The 12,471-nt window shown below is 48.2% G+C and overlaps 1 protein-coding gene across 4 annotated transcripts in view; it reads left to right on the forward strand.

Moving 5' to 3' along the window:
• The first annotated feature begins 299 nt into the window (after positions 1-299).
• Positions 300-12,471, forward strand: part of hipk2 (homeodomain interacting protein kinase 2) — a 405,644-nt gene continuing 393,472 nt past the window's right edge. For all 4 annotated transcript variants that reach the window (XM_072484274.1, XM_072484276.1, XM_072484275.1 and 1 more), the window contains exon 1: positions 300-956. In XM_072484274.1, the coding sequence (XP_072340375.1) occupies positions 938-956 (19 nt within the window). In that variant the 5' untranslated portion in view covers positions 300-937. The remainder of the gene's footprint in view (positions 957-12,471) is intronic.

A 12,471-nucleotide genomic window follows, 5' to 3' on the forward strand; every position in this document is an offset into this window, starting at 1 on the left:
GCAGAGCAAACTCCTACAAGCACAAAGAGAGAATGAGCCTGCTTTCATATTGAGGGAGTAAAGACTTGAATAAATAAATGAAGTTTGGATTGTTCCCTCTCTCATCCCAGGGAGCAAAGAGTTAAAGCGTCCAATTCGGACGGGCAGGCATCACTCCATCCCTGCCTCATCCCCATTTCCATTTGTTGTATCTATCTTTGCGTCACATTCGGCTTCAGCCTGGAGCAGTCGAAAGAAGAACAGTGCAGGAATAAATACCCTTCACTTTCTTTCCTGGAGACATCGATTCTGCCCCCCCCCCCCCACCCCGTCCGTCCGTCCACCGCAGTGATCACAACCCCAGCACCTTCTCCCTCCCTCTCCCCACACTAAGAAGAAGACGCGATTCAATGCAAAGCAGGTTAACTGAGGGGGGGTTGAATGGAAAGACAAGTTGCTCGGCTCGCTCACCAAAGGGCTTATTTTCGGGAGAGATCGACTGCATAGGCAGTTGATGTCTCTCCGGCTCTGTTTTCTGCTGCTAAGTTTTGCAGAAACCCCCAAAGACATGTTGTCCAGAAGGTAGAAACAAAAAGATCGCAATTTTTAAAAAACCACCGAGACACCCAAGTGGCAGATCCGTATGTGGGACTCGAACTGCAGAGTCTCCGGTGTCTTGTACTTTGGAGGTGGTGGGGGGGTGAGAGGGAGGGAGGGAGAGAGAACCTTGCTGGAAAGAAGAGCGTTCAATGACCGATTTTGCAAGAGTTTTTTTTCCGGCCCCGGTGTGTGCGAATCTCCCTCTCTCTCTCTCCCTGGATGAATCGGAACGGCGATGCAGTCAGGGACTTCCAGTCCCAATTAACCCAGCGCAATATGGCAGATCTACACGGTGTTTAGCAAGGAGAGGAGCAACTTGCTTTGTATTCTGCCATGCAGAGCACACGGCATTGCACCGATGGCCCCGATGTACCAAGGTAAGATTGAAATGAACACGGTCGGCGGTGGGGGTGGAGGGAAGGGGGTCTCTGTCTCTCTCTCTCTGTTCTCTCTCTCCTCGTTGTCACTGGAAATCAGCTGGCTGGGTTGAGGATGAAAGGCTTGTGTGTGTGTTGGGGGGGGGATTCATTGTGAGGGGGTATGGAGGGGGGGGGGTGGATGGTCAGCTCCCCCCCCCCCACCCACCCACCCAGATTCTGTGCTGGAGACTGGGCTCTTGCTGCCGTGTGGAAAGCGAAGGTCGATTTCAATGGGCTCCAGTGATCACTGATACTGGGCATTTCACAGGGAGCCTTCTTCTAATTGTGGGGGTGATGGTGGGGGTCTTAACCCGTGTGGGCAGGCTGCAGACCCGATTGGCTCGGACCCCCAATCGAATGGGTCTGGACCAACAAAAGAAAACCAAACAAAAATTACACAATGTGCAAATGTCAGCTCTGAACCCCCCCCCCCCTTGTATTTTGCTGGAAGGGTGGATTAGTGTTCGGGGGCAAATTCACTTCTCGCCACATTTAAAAAAAAAGACGAGGAAAACGAGAGGGAAATGCAGAAACGATTAATTGATCAGATCTTGATTCACTGGCGGGCGGTGGGGGCGGGCGGGGGGGGGGGGGTTTGCAGATAACAAGTGAGGAAAGTTTACGTGTGAAAGTGCCATTGATTTACGGGTGAATAGTTGGAAGATTTCCTGGTGATAGCGGGGCTTGGATTAAACGCCAGCAGACAAAGGAATGTCTTAAAGGGGGGCTGTGGGAGCATGTTTTCTAACTCTCGTTAGAAATTCTGGGTTTGCTAATGTATTGCAAAGAGCCCAGTGTGTTTTTTTTTGTGATTGTTCACCCGCTGTCACTTTCAGCAACAGTCTCACACACACACGCACAAATCCGCCCTGCTTTCAAGTTTGTGTGAATCAAAACCAAAACCAATTTCATTCCAGTGGGGGAAGAGAGGAGAAGGACGCAGCCACAGTGTAGATAAACTATCTGGGCTTTAAAAGAATTGTCTCCTCTTCTAAAGCTTCACCTGCCCCCTGTCGGCTGAATGCACCCTGATGTGGATGCTGGTCTCAATCTCAGACATCTCTGTCTCTCTGCCTGCTGGGCTCTTTATTTCGAGATGGGGAGTTTCTTTCTCCCAGCGATGTATTCCTGCGATTTATTACTGCAGTCCCCCCCCCCCGCCTCCCCATTCCGCCCTCAAATTGGTCCCAAGTCCTTCTCCTTTCCAGCAGGGTACTGTGTGCATTTGCAAACTGTCAGTCAGTCCCTTTACAGATTTAGTGTTGTGCGTACGTTCAATTATTGTCTACAACTGGTAACGTTGAGATGGAGCTACGGTTATTATAATTGCGGAGATAACCGCCTCCTTTTTGTAAGAGCAAGACCTTCCTGAGTTCGAACCCTTGTGCTTGCGAATTAGACTGACGATTGCATTCAGTTTGCTGTGTGTTCCCTGCAATGGCAACTGTCATTTTCTTCCCTCTGATTGTTGGTTTGCTTCTCTGTGACACAGATTCCTCCCTCCTTGCATTGATAAAACTCGTTTTAAACATTGTGGGTTTTTTTGTACCTTTAGATAGATTGTGGAAACAGGTGATTGGAATTAAATGGAGCTTATCCCCAAGAAGAGCTTAAGTTAGCTAAAGCAAAACGCCAATATAAAGCTAGGGGGAGGGGATCCTATTTATTTACCTACAAATGGATTAATCTCGGTCACATTCAATCGTGCAAACTCCAGCTGTCATCAAGGCCCCTGGCTTGTCTTTCAAACTTTTCTCTGTGGGGACTCAATGCAAATATTGATGCATTCTCAAGGACATTTTGTGAATTTTAACATGTTCACAGATGCCTCACCACTGTAGATGTTACCACGCTCCTGGAGAACCCTCTTAGTAAATACTAACATGTTCGCAGAAATGTACTTCTGTAAATATTAATATGCACACTGGGACTCTACGGCAATATTAGCATTTCACCAAGACCATCAGTAAATGTTACCAAGCTTATGGGACCCCCAGAAATGTCACAACACTGACAGGGACCACTTTTAAATGGTAACATGCTCACAGGATTCACATTGAAAAATTGAGTCTCTTTTCTGGACCCCCCTGTAAGTAGTAACACCCTCCCCTGTAACTATTAACCTGTTTACTGGGACAATCTGGCATACCCAAAGGCACTCTCCTCTGTGAAGGTTTACAGCCTCACAGGACCCCTGTATACATACACATACTCACAGGGACCACCACCGCCTCCCCCCTGTTTAAATATGAGCACCCTCACAGCAGCTGGTGGTGATTTTACCTGAGGATCACCACATGGGGTGGAACAGTGGTTAGCACTGCAACCTCACTGCGCCAGGGACCTGGGTTCAATTCCGGCTTTGGGTGACTGTCTGTGGAGTTTGCACATCCTCCCCGTGTCAGCGTGGGTTTCCTCCGGGTGCTCCAGCTTCCTCCCACTGTCCAAAGATGCACAGGTTTGGTGGATTGGCCATGCTAAATTGCCCCTTAATGTCCAAAAGGTTGGATGGGGTTACTAGGTTCCGGGGATAGGGGGGAGCTGGGCCTGGGTAGGGTGCTGTTTCCAGGGGTTCAGTACAGACTCGATGGGCCGAATGGCCTCCTTCTGCACCATAGGGATTCTATGATCCTATGACCTCAGGCGAGCGGCAAGGTTGACAAGGCGGGCTTTCACAAATAACTTCAGCCGGTATGGGAATTGAACCCACGCTGTGGCCTTGCTCTGCAGCACGAACCAGCTGTCCAGCCAAGTGAGCTCAACTGGCCCTGAGCACCCTCACAGCCCCCCCCCCCTCCCATAAACATGAACAGTCTAACAGGGCCCCCCTCGTAAACCTGAGCACCCTCACAGCCCCCCCCCTCCCATAAACATGAGCAGTCTAACAGGGCCCCCCTCGTAAACCTGAGCACCCTCACAGGCTCCCCCAGTGTAAACATGAGCACTCTAACAAGCTCCCCAGTAAACCTGAGCACCCTCACAGCCCCTCTCCCCTGTAAACATGAACAGTCTAACAGGCCCCCCCCCTCGTAAACCTGAGCACCCTCACAGACCCCTCCCCCGTAAACATGAACAGTCTAACAGGGCCCCCCCCTCATAAACCTGAGCACCCTCACAGCCCCCACCCCCGTAAACCTGAGCACCCTCACAGCCCCCCATAAATCTGGGCACCCTCACAGCTACACCCCCCCCCCCCGTAAACATGAACAGTCTAACAGGGCCCCCCCCTCATAAACATGAGCACCCACTCAGCCCCCCCATAAACCTGAGCACCCTCACAGCCCCCCCTGTAAACATGAACAGTCTAACAGGGCCCCCCCCTCGTAAACCTGAGCACCCTCACAGCCCCCCCCTGTAAACATGAGCACTCTAACAGGGCCCCCCCCTTGTAAACCTCAGCACCCTCACATCCCCTCCCTGTAAACATTTACATGCAGAAACCAAGCCCGTAGACATATTGACTCACACTTGAATCCTGGGTAAACATTAACTCTCATGGGGCAGACACATCCTCGCATAAATATGAACACTTTTGCCATACCTCATGACTTTTATTGACTTTAAAATGTTCCGAAATGCATTGAAGTCTGCTTTAAAAGTGTAGTCTCACCTGTGCCCAGCAAGGTCCCACAAACAGCAATAAAAATAAATACCTTATTAAATCCTATTTGCTGATATTTGTCAAGAGATAAATATTGGCCCAAACTCCCCTTCTCTGTGAATAGTGCTTTAGGATCTTTTCCATCCACTTGAAATGATTTGGCCAACTCTGCTGAAAAACAACACCTTCAATAGCGCAGTAATCCCTCAGCATTGCAGCCGAGCGTCAACCTGGGTTATGAGGTTCAACTCTCGAGCATGGGGCTTGAATCAACAACCTTCTGGCTCTGAGGCGAGAGTGCTACAACTGAGTCAAGGCCGTAGGATCAAAACAAAAGCAAAATACCATGAATGCTGGAAATCGGAAACAAAATCAGAAAATGTTGGAAATACTCAGCAGGTCTGGCAGCATCTTTGGATAGAACTAACATTTTGGGTCAATGACCTTTCATTGGGAAAATCTTCATGCAGTGCCACTGATGCTAGAGTGGGTGTGAAGAGGAGGCAAACGTGGGGACTACACAGGGGACTTGAATGCACAGAAACCCAAAAGGGCCTTGCGCGGCGAGGGGGCAGTGTTATAGGCTTACAGGGCGGATAATGCTGCCAGCAGAAGGGATTTCAATGTCTTTTGCCTCAGTGAACATGGTGGGGCTGACTTTCACTTTGTTTGGATAGGCTACAATGTGGCAAGAGGAGAGAGACCAAACACTGTGTGTTCCAATGACTTACAAATGTCGAAATGATTCTAAGTCTAATGCCAGGCCATAAAACCAACTCCTAGTGTGGTTCCCAATTGCAGGAATAGAATGGAACCCATGGCTGCTCAGGTTGGCATTGCTTTCAGTACAATTGTCACCATCCTCTCCAAAAGGAAGAAGGAACTTTAATTTGTACAGCGCCTTTCACAAGCTGAGGATAGCTAAAGCGATTTGCAGTCAATTACGTACTTTTAAATTATAATTATTGTTGTGCACTAAGAAATACAGCAGCCAATATCTGCACAGTTCCATTAGCAGCAATGTAAGAATGATCAGATAATCTGTTTTTAATTATGTTGGTTGAGTGATAAATATTGGCCAGCTGGAACTCTGAGCACCAGTTGAAGTGCTGGGCAGAGACTGTGCATCAAATCTAGGGTCTTTCAGTGCCATAGGGTTCACTACTATGGAGAGAAACAGGGATGCTCATTCGGCCTTTCCGGGATATCTGTGCTATCGGAGTGCTGTTACTGTACCGCTGTTCTACATTGGGGCAAGTTGTTGAAAGGGTGCTGAGGGGATTTTACTCTGCATCTCACAGTGCTATACCTGACCTTGTTTCCCTTGATAGGATTCTCTAGGGGCTTGACAGGCTTAATACTGAGAGGATGTTCCCCGTCATGGGAGAGTCTAGGACCAGAGGACATAGTCTCAGAATAAAGGGGTGCTAATTTAAGACTGAGATGAAGGAGGAATTTATTTTCTCAGAGGGTTATGAGTCTTTGGAACTCCTTGCCTCAGAGAGCTGTGAAGGCAGAGTTCTTGTGTATATTCAAAGCTGAGAGGGATAGATTATTAAAAAAAAAATTTAGAGTACCCAATTATTTATTTTCCAATTAAGGGGCAATTTTAGCTTGACCAATCCACCTAACTGCACATCTTTTTGTTGTGGGGGTGAAACCCACGCAGACACGGAGAGAATGTGCAAACTCCACATGGACAGTGACCCAGGGCCGGGATTCGAACCCGGGTCCTCAGCGGCGTAGTCCCAGTGCTAACCACTGTGCCACGTGCTGCCGGGATAGATTCTTGATCAGTAGGGGAATTGAGGATTACGTGGAAAGAGCATGCAAGGAGGAATGTCGGATCAGCCATGATCCTATTGGCGGAACAGGCTCGAGGGGCTGAATGGCCTACCCCTGTTCCTATTTCTTATGGTCTTGTGGATCCTTCATCTTTTGTTATACCTGCCCTTTCCCTCTCCAAAATCCTTGATTATGTTGTTCCATAAGACCATAAGACATATGCTCGGCCCATCGAATCTGCTCCGCCATTCAATCATAGCTGGTCATTGACGTCAGGAAGCGAAGTATCGTAAACACCCCTGTCTGCATCAACGGGGCCAAGGTGGAGATAGTTGACAGCTTTAAATTCCTAGGTGTGCACATCACCAACAATCTGTCCTGGTCCACCCACGTCGACGCTATGCCCAAGAAAGTGCAACATGGCCTATACTTTCTCAGGAAACTAAAGAAATATGGCATGTCCACATTGACTCTGACCAACATTTTACAGATGCACCATAGAAAGAATCCTATCTGGTTGCATCACATCTGGTATGTCAATTGCTCAGCCCAAGATTGTAAGAAACTACAGAGAGTTGTGAACACAGCCCAGTCCATCATGTGAAGCCGCCTCCCATCCATTGACTCTGTCTACGCCCCCCGCAGCCTGGGGAAAGCGGGCAGCATAATCAAAGATCCTTCCCACCCGGCTAATTCACTCTTCCAACTACTTCGATTGGGGAGGAGATACAAAAGTCTGAGACCACGCACTAACAAACTCAAAAACAACTTCTTCCCTGCTGTTACCAGACTCCTGAACGACCCTCTTATGGACTGATCTGATCTCTTCACACATCTTCTCTACTGACTAGTACTACACTCCTGTATGCTTCACCCAATGCCTCTGCCTATGTATTTACATTGTGTATTTTATGTTTGCCCCATGTAGTTTCTTTTCATGTACGTAATGATCTGACTGAACTGTATGCAGAACAATACCTTTCACTGTACCTCGGTACAAGTGACATTAAAACAAATCCAGTCCAATCCAACACGTTTCTCATCCCCTTTCTCCTGCCTTCTCCCCATAACCCCTGATTCTCCTATTAATCAAGAACCTATCCACCTCTCTCTTAAAGACACTCAGTGATTTGGTCTCCACAGCCTTCTGTGGCAATGTGTTCCACAGATTCACCATTTGATTTGATTTGATTTATTATTGTCACGTGTATTAGTGTACAGTGAAAAGTATTGTTTCTTGCATGCTGTACAAACAATGCAGACCGTACATTGGGAAGGAAGGAGATACTGCAGAATATAATGTTACAGTTATAGCAAGGTGTAGAGAAAAGATCAACTTAATACGAGGTAGGTCCATTCAAAAGTCTGATGGCAGCAGGGAAGAAGCTGTTCTTGAGTCGGTTGGTACGTGACCTCAAACTTTGGTATCTTTTTCCTGATGGAAGAAGGTGGAAGAGAGTCTGTCCGGGGTGCGTGGGGTCCTTAATTATGCTGGCTGCCTTTCTGAGGCAGCGGGAATTATAGATCGAGTCAATGGATGGGAGGCTGGTTTGCGTGATGGACTGGGCTACATTCACGACCTTTTGTAGTTTCATGCGGTCTTGGGCAGTGCAGGCTCCATACAAGCTGTGATACAACCAGAAAGAATGCTTTCTATGGTGCATCTGTAGAAGTTGGTGAGGGTTGTAGCTGACATGCCAAATTTCCTTAGTCTTCTGAGAAAGCAGAGTCGTTGGTGGGCTTTCCTAACTATAGTGTTGGCATGGGGGGACTAGGACAGGCTGTTGGTGATCTGTACATCTAAAAACTTGAAGCTCTCGACCCTCTACTTCGTTCCCATTGATGTAGACAGGGGCATGTTCTCCACTGCGCTTCCTGAAGTTGATGACAATCTCCTTCGTTTTGTTGACATTGAGGGAGAGATTATTGTGGTCGCACCAGTTCACCAGATTCTCTATCGCATTCCTGTACTCTGTCTCGTCAATGTGTCACGTGAGAGTACCCTTTAAGAAATGGGTGTTTAAGAAATGTACCTTTAAGAAATGGAGCTGCTCATGTCACTGGAGTGATGTCAGAGTGTGGGTGGAGATGAGCTCTACTTCTGCTTTTTGAGTTTCAGTTTGAGAAAGAGCTTGGGTGTGTCTGTGTTTTTCAGGGAGCTGAATCTGAGGTTAAAAGCGAGCTGCACTGCTGTTGATCTCTGCCCTCAAAAGACCATCTACGGATCATTTGGCAAACTCAGAATTGTAAAAAGGTCTCAGTATTGAATGTAAACCCTAATGTGCTCCTGTTTAGAGGATTGTTAAGTTTTTGGATGTTAAAAGAACAGCATACAGATTACTTAGTGTTGTATTCTTTGGGGGATGTATTTGATTTACTGGTTGCTAAGATATTCACTGTTTGTTTTAAAAAGGTTAACTTGAGTTCATAGAATAAACATTGTTTTGTTTTAAAAAACACTGGTCCATTTTCTGCTGTACCACACCTGTAGAGTAAGCCGTGTGCTCCCCATACCACAATCTCTTAAAAGTTGTGGGTCAGGTGAACTCCATGATACACTTTGGGGTTCTCTAAACCCTGACCCATAACAATTGTTTGAAATCCAACCCATTGCGCTGGTGTCATCAGCAAATTTGAAAATCGAGTTGGAGGGGAATTTGACCACACGGTCATAGGTGTATAAGGAGTATAGTAGGGGGCTGAGGGCACAGCCCTGTTGGGTACTGGTGTTGAGGATGATCGTGGAGGAGGTGTTGTTGCCTATCCTTACTGATTGTGGCTTGTGGGTTAGAAAGTTCAGGATCCAGTCGCAGAGGGAGGAGCCGAAGCCAAGGCCACGGAGTTTGGAGATGAGTTTCAGAGGAATGATGGTGTTGAAGGCTGAGTTGTAGTCGATAAATAGGAGTCTGACATAGGTGCCTTTGTTATCTAGGTGTTCCAGGGTAGAGTGCAGGGCCATTGAGGTGGCGTCTGCTGCGGACCTGCTGCAGCGGTAGGTGACCTGTAGTGGATCAAGGCAATCCGTGAGGCTGGAGTTGATTCATGCCATGACTAATCTTTCGAAGCACGTCATGATGATGGATGTCAGAGCCACTGGATGATAGTCATTAAGGCTGCTTGACTTTTCTTTGGTACAGGGATGATGGTTGTCTTCTTGAAGCAGATAGGGACCTCAGATTGTTGTAAAGAGAGGTTGAAGATGTCTGCGAATAACCCTGCCAGCTGATACGCGCAAGACCTGAGTGCTCGTCCGGGTACCCCATTGGGCCAGTGGCTTTCCGTGGGTTGACCTTCGAGAAGGCTGCTCTGATGTCTGCAGTGGTGATCTCAGATACAAGTTCACCCGCGGCTTCTGGGATAGAGGGTTCGCTCTCGCTGACCTCTTGCTCAAAGCGGGCATAGAATGCGTTGAGCTCATCAGCGAGGGCTGCGTTGGGGCCAACGATTTTACATGCCTTCATCTTGTAGCCCTTTATGTCTTGCAGACCTTGCCATAAACAGCTGGGATCCATGTGGCTAGCCCGGATCCATCTTTGATGGATTTCTTTAGATCATATCTGGCTTTCTTGTAGAGGTCAGGGTCACCTCACTTGAACGCCTCAGACCTAGACTTCAGCAAACACTGGATATCCCTGATCATCCAGAGTTTCCGGTTGGGAAACACACAAATTTGCTTCTTTGGCACACAGTCTTCTACACACTTACTAATGAAGTCAGTTACTGTAGTGGCGTACTTGTTCAGGCTGGTCGCAGAGTTTTTAAATACTGACCAGTCCACTGACTCTAAGCAGTTCCATAGGAGATCATCCGATTCCTCAGACCAACAATGCACAACTTTCTTTGACGGATTCTCCCTCTTCAGTTTTTGCTTATAAGCCGGGAGCAGGAGCACAGCCTTGTGGTCAGATTTGCCAAAGTGAGGCCGGGCGATAGAGCGGTAGGCATGTTTGATATTTGTGTAGCAGTGGTCCAGGATGTTTGGGCCTCTGGTGGAACAGGTGATGTGTTGGTGGTAACCTGGTGGTACCAAGCTTGGCCTGATTGAAATCCCCAGCTACAATGAACAAGGCCTCGGGATGTTTCATTTCCAGGCTATTTGAGGTGGTGAATATTTCGCCAGTGCGATTTTCACGTTCGCATGGGGTGAGATGTAAACTGCGATCAGGATAACGGAGCTGAACTCCCTCGGAAGGTAATAGGGGCGGCATTTTAGCGTCTGGGAAGCAGAAACTCACCAGTGTTGCTCCACCTAGGCACCAGGAGGTGTTGATTAGGAGGCAGACCCCACCTCCCCTAGCCTTGCCTGAGGCCGCTGTACGGTCCATTCGATGGATTGAGAAGTCCTCTGACTGTAGGGCACAGTCCGGTGAAGCAGCAGTGAGCCATGTCTCCGTGAAACAGAGCACACAGCAGTCCCTTAGTTCTCTTTGAAAAGTGAGTCTGGCTTTAAGTTCATCTAGCTTGATTTGTAGAGATTGGACGTTAGCTAGGAGTAAGTTCGGCAGAGGGGCTTTGGGGCCGCGTTGTTTCACTCTCACCTGCAGGCTTGCACGTTTTCCACGCTTCCTGGAGTGACTGCTTGTTTTTGAGACTGGGAGATGGTGAGAGTATGCAGTGTTAAGGGAATAGTTGTGTCCAATGAGGGTATTCACTCTGGTCGGTGTGTGGATGGAGGATTTGTTGCCTTGTTTGCGGTTCCTGCGTCGGTAGGTGGGTCTGCGCGGTTGACCGTTCCGGGTCGCTGTCAGGCTGCCGTTTGTCTTCACAGGTTGGTGGATGTCCAGACCACGCTCCGGCGTGGATGGGGTGAAGGCCGGTAAGTGGATGACGTCTCTGGGATCGCAGTTGTGGATGAGGCGATGGCCGGGTCCGTGCGTTGGGATCCGCAGGGTCCTTTCCAGATTGCGATCTTCCTTCAGAGGACGGAGGATCTCTAGACCTGCAAGTAAATTTAAAAGAGCAGTATTAGTGATTGTTAGCTGTGGGAGTTGATTTTTAGGAGTGTGGGGTGACTGTAGAGGGGGGGAGTGGAAGGAGTGCTTGGGGTCTGTAAGGGGTCGCAGCTCTCTGGGTCAGTGGGGTTGGAAGCTGGGGGGGGGGGGTGCAGAGGGCTGCAGCTGCTGCAATGCTGGTCTGGTCATTGGAGAGCAGCAGAGTGGAGGGATCGAGGGGTTCACCACCCTCTGGCTGAAGAAATTCCTCCTCATCTCGGTTATAAAGGATTGTCCTTTCAGTCTGAGTTTGCGCCTCCGAGTTCTAGTTTCTCCTACTCGTGGAAACATCCTCTCCACGTCCGTTCTATTTAGGTCTCTCAGTATCCTGTAAGTTCAAATAAGATCCCCCCTCATCCTTCTAAACTCCAATGAGTACAGACCCAGAGTCCTCAACCGTTGCTCACATGACAAGCTCTTCATTCCAGGGATCATTCTTGTGAACCTCCTCTGGACTCTTTCCAAGGCCAACACATTCTTCCCATCTTTCCTGGAACTCCATGTTTGAATCTCTCCAATCAGATTTCTATCCCTGCCACAGTACAAAATGGCTGTTTTCAAAGTCACAAATTGCACGCTATGTGAATGTGACAAAGATAAACTGTCCCTCCTTGACCCTCCTGACCAGCATGCAGATTTTTACATGGTTGGCAATGCCATCTTCCTCCAATGCCTCTCCACTGTTATCCAGCTGGGTGCGACGGCTCCCACCTGGTTCCATTCTCATCTATCTAATCGTAACCAGAGAATGGGCCACATTCCCTGTGGTGCCTCCCAGAGATCTACCCTTGGCCCCCTCCTATTTCTCATCGTTATGTTGACCGTTGACAACTTCATCTGAAAACACAACTTAATGTTCCAGATGTTCACTGACGACAGAGATCTCTACTTCAGCAACACCCCTCGACCCCTCCACGGTTTGGAAGTTGTTAGACTGCTTGTCTGATATCTCGGACTAGATGAGTAGAAATATTCCTCCAAATAAATATTAGGAAAACTAAAGCTATTTTCTTTTGTCCCCACCATAAACTTTATTCCCTAGCCATTGATTAATTTCCCATTCTTATAAGCAGACGAGAGTAACAGAAATAAGCGT

Source organism: Scyliorhinus torazame, chromosome 19 (genome assembly GCF_047496885.1).
Source record: "Scyliorhinus torazame isolate Kashiwa2021f chromosome 19, sScyTor2.1, whole genome shotgun sequence".
Taxonomy (NCBI): domain Eukaryota; kingdom Metazoa; phylum Chordata; class Chondrichthyes; order Carcharhiniformes; family Scyliorhinidae; genus Scyliorhinus; species Scyliorhinus torazame.